The sequence below is a fragment of the Schistocerca piceifrons genome, chromosome 4 (genome assembly GCF_021461385.2).
Source record: "Schistocerca piceifrons isolate TAMUIC-IGC-003096 chromosome 4, iqSchPice1.1, whole genome shotgun sequence".
NCBI classification, from domain to species: Eukaryota; Metazoa; Arthropoda; class Insecta; order Orthoptera; family Acrididae; genus Schistocerca; species Schistocerca piceifrons.
Window position 1 is genome coordinate 832,180,317 of NC_060141.1, and position 22,481 is coordinate 832,202,797.

Below are 22,481 nucleotides of genomic sequence, written 5' to 3' on the forward strand. Positions count from 1 at the left end.
TTTAGACAGCCTGCCACCCCCCCTCCCCCCCACCCCCACCCCCGTCCCACACCAGGTTTTGTGTTGCCTTAATAGAAGTCTAATTTTTTGTACTAGCTTCAATTCTTATAGCGAATTAGTAATTTTGTAGCTCAATAGATTGAGTTGGTAACAGGCTTAATTTAAAGTCATTGGTTCACTGTGCTATAATACACTCCTGGAAATTGAAATAAGAACACCGTGAATTCATTGTCCCAGGAAGGGGAAACTTTATTGACACATTCCTGGGCTCAGATACATCACATGATCACACTGACAGAACCACAGGCACATAGACACAGGCAACAGAGCATGCACAATGTCAGCACTAGTACAGTGTATATCCACCTTTCGCAGCAGTGCAGGCTGCTATTCTCCCATGGAGACGATCGTAGAGATGCTGGATGTAGTCCTGTGGAACGGCTTGCCATGCCATTTCCACCTGGCGCCTCAGTTGGACCAGCGTTCGTGCTGGACGTGCAGACCGCGTGAGACGACGCTTCATCCAGTCCCAAACAGGCTCAATGGGGGACAGATCTGGAGATCTTGCTGGCCAGGGTAGTTGACTTACACCTTCTAGAGCACGTTGGGTGGCACGGGATACATGCGGACGTGCATTGTCCTGTTGGAACAGCAAGTTCCCTTGCTGGTCTAGGAATGGTAGAACGATGGGTTCGATGACGGTTTGGATGTACCGTGCACTATTCAGTGTCCCCTCGACGATCACCAGTGGTGTACGGCCAGTGTAGGAGATCGCTCCCCACACCATGATGCCGGGTGTTGGCCCTGTGTGCCTCGGTCGTATGCAGTCCTGATTGTGACGCTCACCTGCACGGCGCCAAACACGCATACGACCATCATTGGCACCAAGGCAGAAGCGACTCTCATCGCTGAAGACGACACGTCTCCATTCGTCCCTCCATTCACGCCTGTCGCGACACCACTGGAGGCGGGCTGCACGATGTTGGGGCGTGAGTGGAAGACGGCCTAACGGTGTGCGGGACCGTAGCCCAGCTTCATGGAGACGGTTGCGAATGGTCCTCGCCGATACCCCAGGAGCAACAGTGTCCCTAATTTGCTGGGAAGTGGCGGTGCGGTCCCATACGGCACTGCGTAGGATCCTACGGCCTTGGCGTGCATCCGTGCGTCGCTGCGGTCCGGTCCCAGGTCGACGGGCACGTGCATCTTCCGCCGACCACTGGCGACAGCATCGATGTACTGTGGAGACCTCACGCCCCACGTGTTGAGCAATTCGGCGGTACGTCCACCCGGCCTCCCGCATGCCCACTATACGCCCTCGCTCAAAGTCCGTCAACTGCACATACGGTTCACGTCCACGCTGTCGCGGCATGCTACCAGTGTTAAAGACTGCGATGGAGCTCCATATGCCACGGCAAACTGGCTGACACTGACGGCGGCGGTGCACAAATGCTGCGCAGCTAGCGCCATTCGACGGCCAACACCGCGGTTCCTGGTGTGTCCGCTGTGCCGTGCGTGTGATCATTGCTTGTACAGCCCTCTCGCAGTGTCCGGAGCAAGTATGGTGGGTCTGACACACCGGTGTCAATGTGTTCTTTTTTCCATTTCCAGGAGTGTACATTGCACCAGCTAAAATGTAACCCAACTGAGAATGCTGTTCTCGAAAATAGGGTGAAGTGGTTCACACTCATAATCAAATGCAGATCTCCGTGAATACTGTCAAACGATTGGCAGCTGTTGCTAGTTGGTGTATTGGAGGAGCTCCCGAGAGTTGCGTACCTGTGATAATGGTACCAAAGGTACCTCAAATACTCTCTCCTCATGTGGATCGTGACTCCTCTGCAGAAAGTACAGAATCTGTCATTAACCATCCACTTGACTGTGAGTGGTGTTTCAATGGTAGGTCCAGGCGACCTGTACAGAGGAAGGACTCAGGGTGTTATACCGATCCCCCTAACCGACAAGTTTTGCGGTGCTATGTACATCACCTGATTTGGGGAAACATGCTTTGTTTGGTGACAGGAGAAGACAAACACAAAAGGGTAGGATCTATTACCCTACTGGCAATTATGATTGCTACACCAAGAGGAAATGCAGATGATAAATGGGTATTCATTGGACAAATATATTATACTAGTACTGACATGTGATTACATTTTCACACAATTTGGGTGCATAGATCCTGAGAAACCAGTACTCAGAACAACCACCTCTGGCCGTAATAATGGCCTTGAAACGCCTGGGCATTGAGTCAAACAGAGCTTGGATGGTGTGTACAGGTACTGCTGCCCATGCAGCTTCAACACGATACCATAGTTCGTCAAGAGTAGTGACTGGCATATTGTGACGAGCCAGTTGCTCGGCCACCATTGCGCAGACGTTTTCAGTTGGTGAGAGATCTGGAGGATGTGCTGGCCAGGGCAGCAGTCGAACATTTTCTGTATCCAGAAAGGCCCGTACAGGACCTGCAACATGGCGTCGTGTGTTATCCTTCTGAAATGTAGGGTTTTGCAGAGATCGAAACAAGGGTAGAGCCACAGGTCATAACACATCTGAAATGCAACGTCCACTGTTCAAAGTGCCGTCAATGCGAACAAGAGGTGACCGAGACGTGTAACCAATGGCACCCCATGGTGGGTGATATGCCAGTATGGCGATGACGAATACACGCTTCCAATGTGCGTTCACCGTGATGTCGCCAAACATGAATGCGACCATCATGATGCTGTAAACAGAACCTGAATTCATCCGAGAAAATGACGTTTCGCCATTCATGCACCCAGGTTCGTCGTTGAGTATACCATCGCAGGTGCTCCTGTCTCTGATGCGAGCTGATAGTCCATGCTGCTACAAATTTTGTCAAACTGTTCGTGCAGATGGTTGTTGTCTTGCAAACATCCCCATCTGTTGACTCAGAGATTGAGACGTGGCTGCATGATCCGTTACAGCCATGCGGATAAGATGCCTGTCATCTCGACTGCTAGTGATATGAAGCCGTTGGGATCCAGCAGCATTCCGTATTACACTCCTGAACCCACCAATTCCATATTCTGCTAACAGTCATTGGATCTCGACCAACGCGAGCAGCAATGTCGGGATACGATAAACCACAATCATGATGGGCTACAATCCGACCTTTATAAACGTCGGAGACGTGATGGTACGCATTTCTCCTCTTTACATGAGGCATCACAACGACGTTTCACGAAGCAACGCCGGTCAGCTGCTGTTTGTGTTTGAGAAATTGGTTGGAAACTTTTCTCAAGTCAGCACGTTGTATGTGTTGCCACCGGCGCCAACCTTGTGTGAATGCTCTGAAAAGCTAATCATTTGCATATCACAGCATCTTATATTTCGCGTCTGTAGCATGTCATCTTTGTGGTGTAGCAATTTTAATGGCCAGTAGTGTAATTGTCAGCAGTTCAAAAGAATGGAGAATGATAGTACTCCTTAGAGAAATGGCAGCAAGAGACAGGAAAGGATACCAGGTGCACTGAGTGTATATGCCTGGGGGCCTCATTCAACATGTTGATGAGGCAGCTATTGAGGGAATAGGGTGCAAGTAACACAATTTGTGGTGCACATTGGAACAAATGGTACCAGTTATCTGGGCTCCGAGGTCATACTTGGATCATTCCGCCGAGTGGTTCTAGGCGCTACAGTCTGGAACCGAGCGACCGCTACAGTCGCAGGTTCGAATCTTGCCTCGGGCATGGATGTGTGTGGTGTCTTTAGGTTAGTTAGGTTTAAGTAGTTCTAAGTTCTAGTGGACTGATGACCTCAGAAGTTAAGTCCCATAGTGCTCAGAGCCTTTTTTTTTATCATTCCAGCAACTGGTGCAGAAGGTTGAGAAGACCAGCGTTGCGCGTGGAGTTTCAGTGGAGCTCAGAATTTGTGGCATTGTCACCAGAACTTGGTTTTGAGTCAGATAGAGGGAATGAACCAGAGACTTCAAGGGTTCCATGACAAGCTAGGTTGCGACTTCCTGTACTTACGCCACCGGGTTGAGAACTATAGTGTCCCTCTAAATGGGTTAGGTATGCACCACACATCAAAGGTTGCTACCCATATATCTAAATGTGTATGGGGTGCACACAAGGAGTTTTTAGATGATTAGACAACTCACCATCCATTCCTGGCAATGATAGCTACAGGAAACAGAAGTATCAGTGTAAGATCAAAAGAAAGGCCTCCCACAGCTGAGAGCATTAAAATCCTAGTGGTTAAGTGCTGAAGCATTCACAACAAAGTACCAGACTTTGACGTGCTCCTGAAAAGCAGTGAAGCTCATATAATGCTAGGTACAGAAAGCTAGTTCAAACCTGAAATTGATAGCAGTGATATTTTTATGGAAAATTGAAGTGTATATCAAAATAATGGAAAATGGAGGTGGTCTGTTTCTTACAATATTGTTGTGGCAACAATGATTACCAAATTACAAAGGACAACGAAAGCAAGCGGATATATATATATATATATATATATATATATATATATATATATATATATATATATATATATATATATATATATATATATATATATATATATATGCATGCTCAGTAAACTAGATAAACAATCAGTAGTTTCATGACTCACTGAGTAACTTGAAAATTGCAGCACAGGGCAGGACCATGTAGAGGAACTATGGCTAATGGTAAAAACAAAAAATAGTTGACCACGTGCTGGATAGATATGTAGTCCGTAGGACAGTTTATAATGAGGGAGGTCCACCATGGTATACTGTCACTGTAAAGTAACACATAAAGAAAGAGGGACTACTGCATAATAGGTATAAAACAAAGTATAAAATCATAGATAGATGCTGAATGAAATATATTTGCCAGTCAAGCTAGCTATGTGTGATGCCTTCAGTGTTTACCATGGTGGAATATTATTAAATGATCTTTCACAAAACTCAAAGAAATTTTGGTCATACGTAAAGGCTGCTAGTGGCACCAAGTTAGTGTCCAATCTCAGCGAATTAGACAGGAACTGGAGTTGAGGATAGCTAAGCACAAGCTGAAATGCGTAAATCCATTTTCAAATGTTCCTTAAAAAATAGGATAGTTGCTACTCACCTTATTGTGGAGATGCTGAGTCGTAAGTAGATACAACAAAAACACTGTCAGAAAGTGTGCTTTCAGCCAACAAGGCCTTGGTCAAAACTAAATTTTACATTATCTGATTGTTCCTTTACAAAGGAAGACACAGGTCAATTGCCCCAATTTAATCCACATAATGACATAACTATTAGTGTCAGTGGTTTTGAGAAATAGCTCAAATCATTAAATTTGAACAAAGTTCCAGGTTCCAATGGAACCCCTATCATATTATGTATAGAATTTGTGTCTTGAGTTAGCCCCTCTTCCATTTGTAATGTATTGCACATCCCTCAAACGAATATCCATGCCCAGGAAGAAAGGACAAATTACACCTGACTACAGGGTAAGAGAAGTGATCCATGAAAGTACCGACCAGTTTGCTTGACATTGGTTTGTTGTAATATCTTGGAACATATTTTGAGCTCGAACGTAATGAAGTATCTAGAGAAGAATGATCTCTTCCCTGCCATCCAACATTTATTCTGAAAACATTGTTCATGTGCAATCCAACTAACACTTCATTTACAGCTGGCCGGAGTGGCCGTGCGGTTCTAGGCGCTACAGTCTGGAGCCGAGCGACTGCTACGGTCGCAGGTTCGAATCCGGCCTCGGGCATGGATGTGTGTGATGTCCTTAGGTTAGTTAGGTTTAATTAGTTCTAAGTTCTAGGCGACTGATGACCACAGCAGTTAAGTCGCATAGTGCTCAGAGCCATTTGAACCTTCATTTACATGACATACTGAAAGCTTTGGATCAAGGCAGTCAGGTAGATGCAATATTTCTTGATTTCTGAAAAGCGTTTGACTCAGAACTATGTTGTTGTTGTTGTTGTGGTCTTCAGTCCTGAGACTGGTTTGATGCAGCTCTCCATGCTACTCTATCCTGTGCAAGCTTTTTCATCTCCCAGTACCTACTGCAACCTACATCCTTCTGAATCTGCTTAGTGTATTCATCTCTTGGTCTCCCTCTACGATTTTTACCCTCCACGCTGCCCTCCAATACTAAATTGGTGATCCCTTCATGCCTCAGAACATGTCCTACCAACCGATCCCTTCTTCTGGTCAAGTTGTGCCACAAACTTCTCTTCTCCCCAATCCTATTCAATACTTCCTCATTAGTTATGTGATCTACCCATCTAATCTTCAGCATTCTTCTGTAGCATCACATTTCGAAAGCTTCTATTCTCTTCCTGTCCAAACTATTTATCGTCCATGTTTCACTTCCATACATGGCTACACTCCATACGAATACTTTCAGAAATGACTTCCTGACACTTAAATCTATACTCGATGTTAACAAATTTCTCTTCTTCAGAAACGCTTTCCTTGCCATTGCCAGCCTACATTTTATATCCTCTCTACTTCGACCATCATCAGTTATTTTGCTCCCCAAATAGCAAAACTCCTTTACTACTTTAAGTGCCTCATTTCCTAATCTAATTCCCTCAGCATCACCCGACTTAATTAGACTACATTCCATTATCCTTGTTTTGCTTTTGTTGATGTTCATCTTATATCCTCCTTTCAAGACACTGTCCATTCCATTCAACTGCTCTTCCAAGTCCTTTGCTGTCTCTGACAGAATTACAATGTCATCGGCGAACCTCAAAGTTTTTATTTCTTCTCCATGAATTTTAATACCTACTCCGAATTTTTCTTTTGTTTCCTTTACTGCTTGCTCAATATATAGATTGAACAACATCGGGGAGAGGCTACAACCCTGTCTTACTCCCTTCCCAACCACTGCTTCCCTTTCATGTCCCTCGACTCTTATAACTGCCATCTGGTTTCTGTACAAATTGTAAATAGCCTTTCGCTCCCTGTATTTTACCCCTGACACCTTTAGAATTTGAAAGAGAGTATTCCAGTCAACATTGTCAAAAGCTTTCTCTAAGTCTACAAATGCTAGATACGTAGGTTTGCCTTTCCTTAATCTTTCTTCTAAGATAAGTCGTAAGGTCAGTATTGCCTCACGTGTTCCAGTGTTTCTACGGAATCCAAACTGATCTTCCCCGAGGTTGGCTTCTACTAGTTTTTCCATTCGTCTGTAAAGAATTCGTGTTAGTATTTTGCAGCTGTGACTTATTAAGCTGATAGTTCGGTAATTTTCACATCTGTCAACACTTGCTTTCTTTGGGATCGGAATTATTATATTCTTCTTTAAGTCTGAGGGTATTTCGCCTGTTTCATACATCTTGCTCACCAGATGGTAGAGTTTTGTCAGGACTGGCTCTCCCACGGCCGTCAGTAGTTCCAATGGAATATTTTCTACTCCGGGGGCCTTGTTTCGACTCAGATCTTTCAGTGCTCTGTCAAACTCTTCACGCAGTATCATATCTCCCATTTCATCTTCATCTACATCCTCTTCCGTTTCCATAATATTGTCCTCAAGTACATCGCCCTTGTATAGACCCTCTATATACTCCTTCCACCTTTCTGCTTTCGCTTCTTTGCTTAGAACTGGGTTTCCATCTGAGCTCTTGATATTCATACAAGTCGTTCTCTTATCTCCAAAGGCCTCTTTAATTTTCCTGTAGGCGGTATCTATCTTACCCCTAGTGAGATAGGCCTCTACATCCTTACATTTGTCCTCTAGCCATCCCTGCTTAGCCATTTTGCACTTCCTGTCGATCTCATTTTTGAGACGTTTGTATTCCTTTTTGCCTGTTTCACTTACTGCATTTTTATATTTTGTCCTTTCATCAATTAAATTCAATATTTCTTCTGTTACCCAAGGATCTCTACTAGCCCTAGTCTTTTTACCTACTTGATCCTCTGCTGCCTTCACTACTTCATCCCTCAAAGCTACCCATTCTTCTTCTACTGTATTTATTTCCCCCATTCCTGTCAATTGCTCCCTTATGCTCTCCCTGAATCTCTGTACAACCTCTGGTTCTTTTAGTTTATCCAGGTCCCATCTCCTTAAATTCTCACCTTTTTGCAGTTTCTTCAGTTTTAATCTACAGGTCATAACCAATAGATTGTGGTCAGAGTCCACATCTGCCCCTGGAAATGTTTTACAATTTAAAACCTGGTTCCTAAATCTCTGTCTTACCATTATATAATCTATCTGATACCTTTTAGTATCTCCAGGGTTCTTCCATGTATACAACCTTCTTTCGTGATTCTCAAACCAAGTGTTAGTTATGATTATGTTGTGCTCTGTGCAAAATTCGAACAGGCGGCTTCCTCTTTCATTTCTGTCCCCCAATCCATATTCACCTACTACGTTTCCTTCTCTCCCTTTTCCTACACTCGAATTCCAGTCACCCATGACTATTAAATTTTCGTCTCCCTTCACAATCTGAATAATTTCTTTTATTTCATTATACATTTCTTCAATTTCTTCGTCATCTGCAGAGCCAGTTGGCATATAAACTTGTACTACTGTAGTAGTTGTGGGCTTCGTATCTATCTTGGCCACAATAATGCGTTTACTATGCTGTTTGTAGTAGCTTACCCGCATTCCTATTTTCCTATTCATTATTAAACCTACTCCTGCATTACCCCTATTTGATTTTGTGTTTATAAACCTGACCAGAAGTTGTGTTCCTCCTGCCACCGAACTTCGCTAATTCCCACTATATCTAACTTCAACCTATCCATTTCCCTTTTTAAATTTTCTAACCTACCTGCCCGATTAAGGGATCTGACATTCCACGCTCCGATCCGTAGAACGCCAGTTTTCTTTCTCCTGATAACGACATCCTCTTGAGTAGTCCCCACCCGGAGATCCGAATGGGGGACTATTTTACCTCCGGAATATTTTACCCAAGAGGACGCCATCATCATGTAATCATACAGTAAAGCTGCATGCCCTCGGGAAAAATTACGGCTGTAGTTTCCCCTTGCTTTCAGCCGTTCGCAGTACCAGCACAGCAAGGCCGTTTTGGTTATTGTTACAAGGCCAGATCAGTCAATCATCCAGACTGTTGCTCTTGCAACTACTGAAAAGGCTGCTGCCCCTCTTCAGGAACCACACGTTTGTCTGGCCTCTCAACAGATACCCCTCCATTGTGGTTGCACCTACGGTACGGCTATCTGTATCGCTGAGGCACGCAAGCCTCCCCACCAACGGCAAGGTCCATGGTTCATGGGGGGGGGGGCTCAGAACTATACCTATGCTTATTGTTAAAGGATTGGTCGTGTGGAGTACCATGTGTAGTTCATGACTGGATTGAGGACACTTTCTAATAGGGAGAATCCAGCATGTTATCATCAGATATAGAAGTTACTTCGGGTGTTCCCCAGGGAAGTGTGTTGGGACCCTTGCTGTTCACCTTGTGTAATAATGACCTTGACGACAATATTAATAGAACCTCAGACATTTCACAGATGTAGTTATATGTAATGAAGTACTGTCTGAAAGAAGTTGTATGAATATTTAGTCAGATCTTTATAACATTTTCAAAGTTTTGCAAGATGTGCAACTTGGTTTAGATGTTCAGAAATGTACAATTTTACGCTTCATTAAATGAAAAAATGCAGTATCCTATGACTATAATATCAGTGACTCATAATGGAAATGTCAACTCATACAAAGATCCAGGGATAACACTTTTTAGGAATATGAAATGAAACGATCACATTGGCTTAGTTGTGGGTAAAGCAGATGGTAGACTTCACTTTATTGGTAGAATGCTGGGGAAGTGTAATCAATCTACAAACTGTATTCATTACAAAACGCTCATATGAACCATTCTAGATTATTGCTCAACCATACCACATGGGACTAACAGGGGATATTGAACATACACAGATAAGGGCAGCATGAATGGTCACAGGTTTGTGTGACACGTAAAAAGACTGTCAGAGAGGTGCTGGAGAAACTGAAGTGGCAGACTGTGGAAAACAGATGTAAACCATCCTGAGAAAGTCTACTAACAAAGTTCCACAAATCGGCTTTAAATGAAGATTCTGTGAAAATTCTGCAACCACCTACGTAGCACTCACTTTGGAATCATGAGGACCAAATTTAAATAATTACAGCACGCACATAGATGTTCAGTCATTCATTCTTCCCATGCTCCATATTTGAATGGAGTGGGAAGTAACCTTAATAACTGGTTCACTGGTACATACCATCTGCCATGCACTTCACAGTGGTTTGCAGAGTATAGCTGTAGATGAAGAAGGAGAAAATGAGAGCAGAGTTACCTCATGATCAGTGGTGACAACAGTCATGGCATTGCAGAACATGACCATGCGCACAAGATGTAAATATGGCCCCAGATCAAAACAGTGCTGGAGGCCCATTTGCATACACACAGAGCATACACGTGAATGGAAAGAGCATGAGCAATGTATTGGGCTAGTAGTAATGCTGGGCACTTGGCCGTGTACCTCATAATTACGAATTTTCCAAGGTAGTGTGTGTCGTGCTCTATTTTAACTTTTTTGGGGTCAAAATATAAGGATAAATTGTTCTGTAAAAACATCACATATAAGGATAAAGTTTATCTGCTGTAACAAAATTTAATATCATTATATTCACAGTGGGTGTTCCCAAAAAGATACTGCTTCTTGCATGTATGAACCGGAATGCTGTGAATGTTAGGCACCTTGCAGTGGCCAGAGAGGAAGGGCTTTTAAACTACATTTCAGGAACATTTACTCACAAGGAAGGGGGAAGTTAAATATAATTCCACCTTCACAAAACTTCTCAAATCCAATGTCTACCTTCCATCAACACTTGGGGAACCTAAGGGCTTTACACCACATATCTGAAGGGGAAGAGACTCGACCTTTTTGAAAAGATTAAAATAGTTTAATATTCATACATTAAGAAGGATGTGTTGTTTAATGATCACTTGAACCATTAAATATCAAATCTTTACAAATCCATGTTTCCCATTTTTAAAGAAGACTTTTGAGTGTCTCTTGTTCTTTACAACCAATTCCATTGTTAAGTAAATGCATTTCATTGTATTTATTTATATTTTCATTGTTTCATTTTATTTTTGTTGTTTCATTTTAGCTTTATATTTATTGTCAGTCCTTTCATTTATTATTTCTTCCATGGATTTCATTTTTATTGTACTGCACTTGCGTCTGTGAGCCTTTCTGTTTATACCTCAATCTTATACATAGTGAACTACATATACTTGCATTTTAATTCTGATATGGTTTTACATTTGTTTGTTAATCTGTTCATTATTATTTTATTATTATTTTTTTGCTGTTGTTGCACTGCACCCTCACTTAGAGTGGTGCATAGCGCTTGTCATCACCCCTAGCCCAACACTTTGCTTGTGCTCTTTTGATGCTCTGTGTGTACATGGCTCCAGTGCCAGTTTTGGTCTGGGATCATATTTGCAGCTTGTGCATGTGGTCTTATTCTGCACTACTATGATATGATATGATAACTTTGCTGTTGTACTAGTCCAGAATAGGACCACCTTAGGTTAATTGTAATTTCGTCCTCTGTTTATATTTCCAGATAACCTGATGATTCCATTCACGGGAGAAACACGTTGTTCTTGAGTTAATGAAGAACACTGTGCAATCTGACTGTTATTAATATTAACCTTTTTCTGGTTGTGGCTTCTGATTCATTTGAAATATAGAAGTTAGTTGCACATTTCTAATGTTCTTTTTTAATGCAAGAATGAGTTAGTATCAGATAAGGAATTGAAAATAAAATGAGATTCCATTTGTAAGTTTCATATGTATTAGTTGTCCTCCAGAAGCATGGTTATTTTCATAAGATTATCATTTTGATGACTTTAGATGCGACAGATAAAAAATACTCCATTGTGTGTGATCTATTAACTTTTCTCCCTTGTGTTGGTAACTGTTCTAAGACGAGTATTATTTAGGAGGAAAGATTATAATAAATCACCTAAACTGAAATAATGTTACTGAAGAGTGAATTGCTACAGAATATAATTGTAATCTCTCTCTCTCTCTCTCTCTCTCTCTCTCTCTCTCTCTCTCTCTCTGTGTGTGTGTGTGTGTGTGTGTGTGTGTGTGTGTGTGTGTGTGTGTGTGTGTGTGTGTGTGTCTTATTACCATATTTTCTAGTCACTGTGGCGTATCTTGTACAAAAAATTGTTTTGTAGTGTAATGTAATACGGTAGCTGAAGCCTTCCAGTTTACTGTTTATTTGTTGGCTAACTTGTAACTTATTCACACCCTTCTTATTTGTTTATTTGCACAACCATCTCAGTCCCTCATTTACACAACCAGTAATGTCAGATTTGCCAAGTACTCAGTTTTCTCTGTTAAAGCACTCTTGCAGGAAGATGGAATAGAAACAGAGGACAGTCCAATTGTATTTCCTTAAACACGTAATTGGCATTGTTGAAGTTAGTTTCTCTCTTTGCTTAAAACAAAAAAATTTTGGTATAGAGCCATGACAGTGAATTAACAAAATGTGGTTTGTCCTTGAATATGTAAGCAGTGTGTTGCGTGTAGAAGGGGAAGAAGTAATATTTATGTATTAGATTCATGCAGCTTTGTTTTAAACATCATGCTGTGTTTTATTAAGAGACTATGAAAAAATTGTAAAAGAGTAAATGACAATGGACAGAATAAATATGCTATTGGAACAGATTTGAACCTTGTTGGATGGGTCAGAAATTATTTTCTATGACAGAGCAATGAATTCAAAGAGCAAAGGATTTATAGTGAGTTAATACCGCAGCAAGCCAAGACTATAAAAACTGAGAACAGCGATAAAGGGAGAATAGCTAAGATAAGGTTAATGTAAGTGTGTGGTGTAGAGTATGTAAGCACTTATAAAGAGGAAAAATGATGGAGGAAAAAGAGAATGTAAGCGACAAGCAGAGGAGGAAATGAGAAGGAATAGGGAGTGCAGAATCAGTGACAACTTGATGCTTTTGTGAGGTACACTCAGGTGGCATAGTTGCTCACACAGGTTTTAACAGACAGTGGTCTGGGTTTGAGTCTAGGGCTGGCTTTAACTGTTTTGAGGAGAGGAAATATTTTGTAAAGAGAACTGATACAAGTACAAAATAAGTAGGAAAGTGAAAAATAGATAAATAAAAAAGATGTGAGCCTGAGAGGAATACCAGTCATGAAGAAAGATGGATCAGGGAAATCTTAAATTTTCAGTATTTGTTGCTTATTAAAGATATTATTTGTTGCAAAAGTCTCTTACATTTTGAAACAGTGTAACAGAGCACCTTTTAGATTTTCTCCACCTCTATAATTTATGTTGTAGACTGCCCTTCATTGTTGAAAGTCAAAATATGATCATACAGAAAATGGAATGTATGCATAAGTGTCGGATGTTGTTGTAAAATGAACTTCCCATCATATATACACTGAACAAGCAAGACTATAGTACACTTTTCATTCCAGATACTTGTAATCAGCAGAGCTTAAGCACAATAATCACAGTTGAAAGTAATTATCTGGAGCAGAATGAGAGAGGAGTGTACAACAATTTTATATTGTATGTGGTTTGTCAATACTAAGCTGCCAGTGTAGTGTACAGTACAGTAAATACATAATATGAAGAGAATGCCAGCAGTAAGCTGCAGGTAAAGAAGTAGAAACAGCAGCCTCTGACTGCTGACCCCCCCCCCCCCCCCCCCTCTTTCCCAGTCTCTCTCTCTCTCTCTCTCTCTCTCTCTCTCTCTCTCTCTCTCTCTCTCTCTCTCTCTCTCTGTGTCACTTCATTATGTGTAGTAAACTACAAACAATAATTTTTCTTTTCTTTTTTGTTTACAGAAAAGGAATGATATACTGCAGTCATTTTCCGGCATGGAGGCAGAGCACGCAGAAAGGAGAAGTAGAAAGAAGTATGTGGTAGCTACATTATGGAAAGTGTTGATATATGTACAAAAAGCACTTGGTATCTTTTTATATGACATATTCCTGCTGCTTTAACAGCTTCTAACTATACTGCAGAGAATTGAGTTCTGTAATGTTAAATTTGGTATATACTTGATAACTTCGATAGAGCTTGGAACTCTTTGCTGTCAAATATGGTGTAATTAGTATCATCGTCTCATGATTTTTCTGTTGAGCAGACTTTAAGGAACCTGTTTCTTTGTTTGGCATTAATTTTGTTTCAGCCGTCTGGAAAGGACTACATGATATAGTATCTCAAGCAGTGCTTCACATCTGACAGTAATTTTGAAACTGTGGTAAAGATAAATTTACAGTATTTGAAGCAGAAATTGGAATAACTGTATTGGAATGTTTGTTAGTTATTACCCGGAACACTTAAACACAACTCTTTGTTAATAATAAGAAAAATATGCTATTCTGATATTGAGCTGTAAACAAAGTTAATTTGTCTTTGTTCTGCGAAAGGGTGATACGAATGGTAGAGCAGAGTAAAATTTGAGGTGTCATGTGAAAATTCCACAAGAAATCTGCCTTTTATAAGCACTTCAAAGGGGAAATTGTAAAAATTGCATTGGAGATGGCTGGAAAGGCCAGATTTATTATAGGAATCTAACAGCAACAGAAATAAATCTGCAGCTTGTAAAACTAAAAGTTTGGCAGTTGAAAATAGTAATGCAAAATGGGCACAGCAGGGAAATTATAAACATCAGGAAGAGAAGAGAAGTTAATTCACACACAGAGATGAGTCACAGAAATATTGGCAGAAATAAATTTGTTTCTCTGTTGTTGATCGGCTACTTGTGCTTATTAATAATTATGCATTCCTTCCACAGTTCCTTAACTGGTTTGAACTTGCGTTAGTCAGTAGTGTGTTCCTGTATCATCTTATTTTTCAGAAAGAACTGCCCGAGAGGGAGAAATGTATTGCAGTTACAACACCTCATGAAACCTGATGTAATTAACTACTAACTTGAACTGACCTCTCAGTAAAACAGTATGCAACTGTAGTGGTTGTTTAATTTCCATTACTTCATTTTTCAGAATAATTGTGATTGTTATAAATTAAGAAGTTGAGTGCTCAGTGTAGTCCCTCTCCTAAAACATAAAGCAAAGTGCTATGTTTTTTCTTCCCTCTTCCGATTCTTCGTCCAAGAATGTCAACACCACACGTTGCTGTCCTGCTTCCCACTGCCTTATGTTCAATTCCTTAATTTATAGGATATATGGTTGTTTTTTGGGCTAATGTCAACAGTGATGGTAGTAGAGGATAGATACCCAAAATTTGTAACTGCTTTATTAAAGATTTGTTATCCATCCTCACATTTCATGTTCAGATTTCACAAAAACTTCTGTGGGATATTGTGTATTAGCTGATACATACAAATCTTGTGATTTGTAATTGCATCAGTGGCTTCATTAAGAGGTTTGTACACTTTGTAGAGATACTGAAAGAGCAGACAATTGGTGAAACAAAGAATTCACCAGATTGGCCTGTTAATAGTTAATCTTAAACGGACTGTAAAGCAGACATACCATAGTTCATTTTCAAGACTGTATTTGAAAATCTGTAGACTCTTGTCTTCTAAACGAGAAAATTGCACTTATTTCTGCAGAATTGGAAGTTGCTAAGCAGCTTGAGTACTTCATAAAAGCATGCCACATTTCAATCATTTATTGCACTTCCAGTTCTGCCTCTAAAACTTACATGTCAAGGGGATATATATATACACTCCTGGAAATGGAAAAAAGAACACATTGACACCGGTGTGTCAGACCCACCATACTTGCTCCGGACACTGTGAGAGGGCTGTACAAGCAATGATCACATGCACGGCACAGCGGACACACCAGGAACCGCGGTGTTGGCCGTCGAATGGCGCTAGCTGCACAGCATTTGTGCACCGCCGCCGTCAGTGTCAGCCAGTTTGCCGTGGCATACGGAGCTCCATCGCAGTCTTTAACACTGGTAGCATGCCGCGACAGCGTGGACGTGAACCGTATGTGAAGTTGACGGACTTTGAGCGAGGGCGTATAGTGGGCATGCGGGAGGCCAGGTGGACGACTGCCGAATTGCTCAACACGTGAGGCGTGAGGTCTCCACAGTACATCGATGTTGTCGAACGTGGTCGGCGGAAGGTGCACGTGCCCGTCGACCTGGGACCGGACCGCAGCGACGCACGGATGCACGCCAAGACCGTAGGATCCTACGCAGTGCCGTAGGGGACCGCACCGCCACTTCCCAGCAAATTAGGGACACTGTTGCTACTGGGGTATCGGAGAGGACCATTCGCAACCATCTCCATGAAGCTGGGCTACGGTCCCGCACACCGTTAGGCCGTCTTCCGCTCACGCCCCAACATCGTGCAGCCCGCCTCCAGTGGTGTCGCGACAGGCGTGAATGGAGGGACGAATGGAGACGTGTCGTCTTCAGCGATGAGAGTCGCTTCTGCCTTGGTGCCAATGATGGTCGTATGTGTGTTTGGCACCGTGCAGGTGAGCGCCACAATCAGGACTGCATACGACCGAGGCACACAGGGCCAACACCCGGCATCATGGTGTGGGGAGCGATCTCCTACACTGGCCGTACACCACTGGTGATCGTCGAGGGGACACTGAATAGTGCACGGTACATCCAAACCGTCATCGAACCCATCGTTCTACCATTCTTAGACCGGCAAGGGAACTTGCTGTTCCAACAGGACAATGCACGTCCGCATGTATCCCGTGCCACCCAACATGCTCTAAAAGGTGTAAGTCAACTACCCTGGCCAGCTAGATCTCCGGATCTGTCCCCCATTGAGCATGTTTGGGACTGGATGAAGCGTCGTCTCACGCGGTCTGCACGTCCAGCACGATCGCTGGTCCAACTGAGGCGCCAGGTGGAAATGGCATGGCAAGCCGTTTCACAGGACTACATCCAGCATCTCTACGATCGTCTCCATGGGAGAATAGCAGCCTGCATTGCTGCGAAAGGTGGATATACACTGTACTAGTGCCGACATTGTGCATGCTCTGTTGCCTGTGTCTATGTGCCTGTGGTTCTGTCAGTGTGATCATGTGATGTATCTGACCCCAGCAATGTGTCAATAAAGTATCCCCTTCCTGCGACAATGAATTCACGGTGTTCTTATTTCAATTTCCAGGAGTGTATATATGTCTGCTTGTGTCTGTATGTGTGGATGGATATGTGCGTGTGTGCGAGTGAATACCTGTCCTTTTTTCCCTCTAAGGTAAGTCTTTCTGCTCCCGGGATTGGAATGACTCCTTACCCTCTCCCTTAAAACCCACTTCCATTCGTCTTCCCCTCTCCTTCCCTCTTTCCTGATGAGGCAACAGTTTGTTGCGAAAGCTTGAATTTTGTGTGTATGTTTGTGTTTGTTTGTGTGTCTATCGACCTGCCAGCGCTTTCGTTCGGTAAGTCACCTCATCTTTGTTTTTATGTATAATTTTTCCCACGTGGAATGTTTCCTTCTATTATATATATATATATATATATATATAAAATAGAGGGAAACATTCCACGTAGGAAATATATATCTAAAAACAAAGATGATGTGACTTACCAAATGAAAGTGCTGGCAGGTCGACAGACACACAAACAACCACAAACATACACACAAAATTCAAGCTTTCGCAACAAACTGTTGCCTCGTCAGGAAAGAGGGAAGGAGAGGGAAAGACGAAAGGAAGTGGGTTTTAAGGGAGAGGGTAAGGAGTCATTCCAATCCCGGGAGCGGAAAGACTTACCTTAGGGGGAAAAAAGGACGGGTATACACTCGCACGCGCGCGCGCACACACACACACACACACACACACACACACACACACACACACACACAGTTGCCACACAAATAAAAAAACTTTGATTTTTCCAAATAAAATTAAATATCTTTAATAACTTCATGATTTTCAGACATGGATTCTTTCTCATGTTTCAGGAATTACAGTTACAGCACAACTGATGGAATTGAAGATGAACATCAGTTTGAGGAAGGAGATGGTGAAGAATCTGAAGACAGTTCAAGGCTTAAAATGAATCACGCATACCAAATAGTAGATTCTGCAGGAGAGACTGAAGATGGTGAAATGTTGCAGATGAATGTGACAACAGAATTGACCGAGTGTGACCCAGGGCTCAAGTCCAAAATAGCTGGTGCTATGAAAGACATAATGGTGAAAGATGATGGTCCACAATTCTTCAATAACGAAGAAGAGAATGCAATATGGAGATGTGATATGTGTGATTATGAAGCTTCTAAGAAATCAGTTTTAATTAATCACATCAGAAAAAGACATGCTGCTGGTGCTGTAGCATGTAATTACTGTGAAAAATATTTTTTTGACGAAGAGTCAGCTAAACTTCATGAAAGGACTCACTTAAAGTCAAAGGAGGATGAGTCGGAGCCACCTATGTACATGTGTGAATTCTGTGGGAAGTCATTCCGTGGACGAAAGTCATTAAAAGAACATCATTTAGCTAATCATAGTGAAGTGAAACCCTTTAAATGTGATCAGTGCGATAAAAACTACGGTTCATTAGCTAGCTTAGACATCCATAAAGCAACACACTCTACAGAGACTCCTTATCTTTGTGATTTGTGTGGCAAGAGTTTCAAGCACATAAATAACTTAAGAAGCCATAAACGTTGTCATATGGATGATTCGTATAAAAATAGGCAACTGTGTACAAAGTGTGGGAAAGGGTTTAGATCAAAGTTTCATCTCAATGAACATATGAATGTGCACAACGGAGTCCGTCCGTACAGTTGTGAGAAATGTGGTAAACGTTTCCATAAGAAGATACAGCTTCGGCAGCATGGCTCGGCTCACTTAGGTGAACAACCGTTCTCGTGTCATATTTGTGGAGTGAAGTTCAATCGCCGAGGTAATATGACCCAACACATTAAAAGACATGAACATGAAAGGAAATATACTTGCAGGGTATGCAATGAGTCGTTTCCCACATTGGGTGCTGTTCTTACTCATCGAAAATTGCATACTGATCTAGAAGTGGAGAAAAGTATACAGATGCAGGCCGGTGATGATCCAGAGCAGGCTGCCTTCAAATGTGTTATCTGTGGTAAACTTCTTGTCAAGAAGGAATCACTCGCAACGCACATGAGATCACATACAGGAGAAAAACTTTTTGAGTGTACAGTGTGTGGGAAAAAATTGTCTAATAAAGGTTCTTTAACATACCACATGCGGTCTTTCCACACTGGTGAGCGTCCTCACACGTGCCAGTTCTGTGGCGAAGGGTTCCTTTCAAAGGAGGCTCGCCTTGTCCATGAACGAATACATACGGGAGAAAAACCTTATAAATGTTCAGTTTGTGGTATGGCATTCCGCTGCTCCAGCAACCTGTCACAGCATATAAAAGTCCATTCAGAGGAACGGCCACACCCCTGTCAGCATTGTGGAAAAGCATTTCAGAGGAAAGGCGCACTAGATGTGCATATGAGAACACACACAGGTGAACGACCTTTTACGTGTGATATATGTGGTAGAGGCTTTACACAGAAAAATGACATGCTTAAACATAGACGTATTCATACGCAGGAAAAGCCTTTCCGTTGTGATCAGTGCGGTCAGCTTTTTATGCAAAAACGGGACCTGACAAAACACTTGAGCCTTCACGCTCATAAGCAAGAAGTTGTTGAGGAGGAAGAGACCCCTACACAAACAGTTGTAATAACAACAGCTGATAATAATGTGATAACTTTTCCGGAAATACCAGTGAATGTACCTGTCATGGAAAATACTCAGGCAGTTATCTTGCATAGGTTTTAGGCTTAGTTAACTGCATTTGGATCTACAGTATTTGAGTCTAGATTTGTACATGTGTGCATTGGAGTCAGTGCGTATTTTTTAAGGAGAATGCTGAATTTTCAGCATCATTATTCAGTGGCCATTAAAATGTATTTTAAATACTTTCAGGAGTCATGTATTTGTTTCTAGGTTTACAATCCATATTTTAAGAATATGTACAGCTAATAAAATAGAATAGTTTGTAAGTTTTCATAAAACAGTGAGAGATTGTGATATTCTATAGTACTGTTGCACGTGTGGACCTTCATAATGTCATGTAGATTGTGAGACATGTACAGTTCAAATATTTTTTGCAAGTTTTCATAATATATTTCACTACATGGTCAGAAGTGAGTATGTATGTTATTTTTATTTTTGTAAAGCAGCTATATACTATTTGAAAACACCATGAGAAATTTTTTTACAATTGGCTTAATGTCAGTGGATAGCTGTGCTTGATTTTTTACACCATAAACATACTTGGTTTGTTATCATAAGTTGATTTCTCATATCAAGATGTACATGAAATTGATAATACGACTTAATATTATCTTTTTCTCAGCAGTTTATTATTATAATTATGTATTCACTTTATTGTATCTTTAGGTTTTCCAAATTTGTGAACTCAAAGAAAACATCACCTGTACAGAAAATTATTTTGATTTTATGTGGCTGGAAATATGTGAATTTTGGGTTTTTCTAGTAATATTATTTTGGTGCAAGAAATATGATGATTCATAATCGTTATTGGGTTTTATAACTAGAGAACAATACTTTTTATCTGTGGATTACTTTTATTTCCCCAGAATCACGATAAATCAATAGAAACAGGTAATTCTTAAAAGCGAATCTTCCTTTCAATCTGTGTTAAGTCAATTATATGTATATATTCTGCCCCCACACAGTGACACACAGAATGATTTATTTCTTCAGCATATAGTATATGGATCAGTTCCTTGTATCAGCATTTTGTCAACACATATTTTTGATTGTTGACAATACTTATAGTTGTTGTGCTTTGTGCACTTTTCAGTCGATACCAGTATGTTGGGTGTGATGTTGATATAGACTGCCGACATAAAGGACGAGAAATTACAAACGTAAATCCAAATACTTTGCACAAAAGAATTAAAGGGTCACATTTTTGAATCCCCGTCATGTTCCACAGTTGTGACACAGAAGTGTGAAATTAGGCTATGAGGTGCCGATAATCTCCCTATATAATGGTGCAAATGCCTTACAATGTCACCATTGTGCTTGGCAATGCTTTTTGCATTGGCACGAAATCTCAACACAGTTCTGCTCACCACCACCATGTAGACATATCACACGATGCGAATCCCATTACAACCTCTCTTAACCACATCACCCCTTCTTTCGAAGCTTCTGCAATGGATGTCAGAAGTGTGACACCCAGTGAAATTGCGCAAGTTTCTTATGGTTGGCAGAGGAAAAAATTTCAGACACGCCACCACTCAGAACTGACACGGAAAGGCCTCAGGAGGCGGCATAAATGTTGTCAATGAATCCACCCCCTTCTCTTGAAGTTTCCATGTTACACATATTCACAGCTGAGAACCACTGTTGGCAGTCTGATGTACACCACCCTCCAGATGTTTCAACCCTATCGTGTGATCTAACCCCTCCAAAGTGTGACTGCAATTTTTGCGCTGATATGTAGGTTGGAACCACTAGGAACTGTTCTAAGCCATTTGATGACGTTGGAATGCTATCTGAAGCAGTGTAGGGCGTTTATACTTTTTCATCTCTGCTATTCTGCTTCCTCCTGTCATGTAATTTTTTTTTTTTTTTTGGGGGGGGGGGGGGGGGGTGGCTGGTGCTGCGACATTGACACTGGTGTGAATGAAACAGCACTGTGTCCCTCTAAGACCCCCAGTTTCACATCACCCTTGGTGTCACCTGTGCTCCTTTGTGGAGCACTTTAAAAATGTACTTGTACAGAGACACCCTTCGACCAGGCATCTGCAAGCAGGCAACCCCTTAGATGCCACTCAGATTCTGCATCCCTCCAGGTAGTGCTAGAGCAGCGGCATAGTGCCACTCAGCTGAAGGGTATATAGGGGTTGCCTTCTGGCAGGCGCCTAGGAATTGGTCGAGGGTTCTCTCGTACATATATATTTTTAAACTGCTCAAGAAAGGTGCGTGGGTTACAGCTAGAATGCTGCCAAAAGGGAGAGGGAGGGGGGAGTTTTAGAGTGGCCTTTTGCCATTTTATTCATAGGCATATCAGTGTCAGAGCCTTCCTCTTCCCACAGAAGAGTTGAATATGCATAAACATCCATTGTGCTTTGAATCAAATTCACCTTATCAAATGATTTTGCACCACCACTAGAAGTTTTGATCAGAACACATTCAGTAGGGTTGCAGGCCCCTTAGACAAGGGCTGAATCGTCCAGGAGAAGGGGAGTGGGGGTATTGTCAGTGACAAAGGTTGTCAAGAACATTGTCGTGTTGCTCATCGCGCTGTAAACTGCCACTTTTGGACTGGGAAATATGTGGCAATCAATGCCTCAAGGGAGACCCTTTGTAGTACCTCCTGAGGAGGCCTATTCGTGTCACTTCTGAGTAATGGTGTGTCAGCTATGGTGTCTCTGGAATGTTTTCCTCAGACACCCATTAGAAAAAGGTGTGATTTAAATGATGGTCATCACGGTTCTGACGTCCATTACACAGGCATCAAGAGAAGGAGTAAAATGTGGGTTATAGGGGGGATGAACTTCTCATCATTAGA

General features: G+C 41.8%; 1 protein-coding gene across 2 annotated transcripts in view; it reads left to right on the forward strand.

The window, feature by feature from the left end:
* The window catches only part of LOC124794981 (zinc finger protein 665-like), a 162,927-nt gene extending 142,718 nt beyond the window's left edge, over positions 1-20,209 (forward strand). For both annotated transcript variants that reach the window (XM_047258723.1, XM_047258724.1), the window contains 2 exons: positions 13,799-13,869; positions 17,860-20,209. In XM_047258723.1, the coding sequence (XP_047114679.1) occupies positions 13,799-13,869; positions 17,860-19,711 (1,923 nt within the window). In that variant the 3' untranslated portion in view covers positions 19,712-20,209. The remainder of the gene's footprint in view (positions 1-13,798; positions 13,870-17,859) is intronic.
* Positions 20,210-22,481: the final 2,272 nt, after the last annotated feature.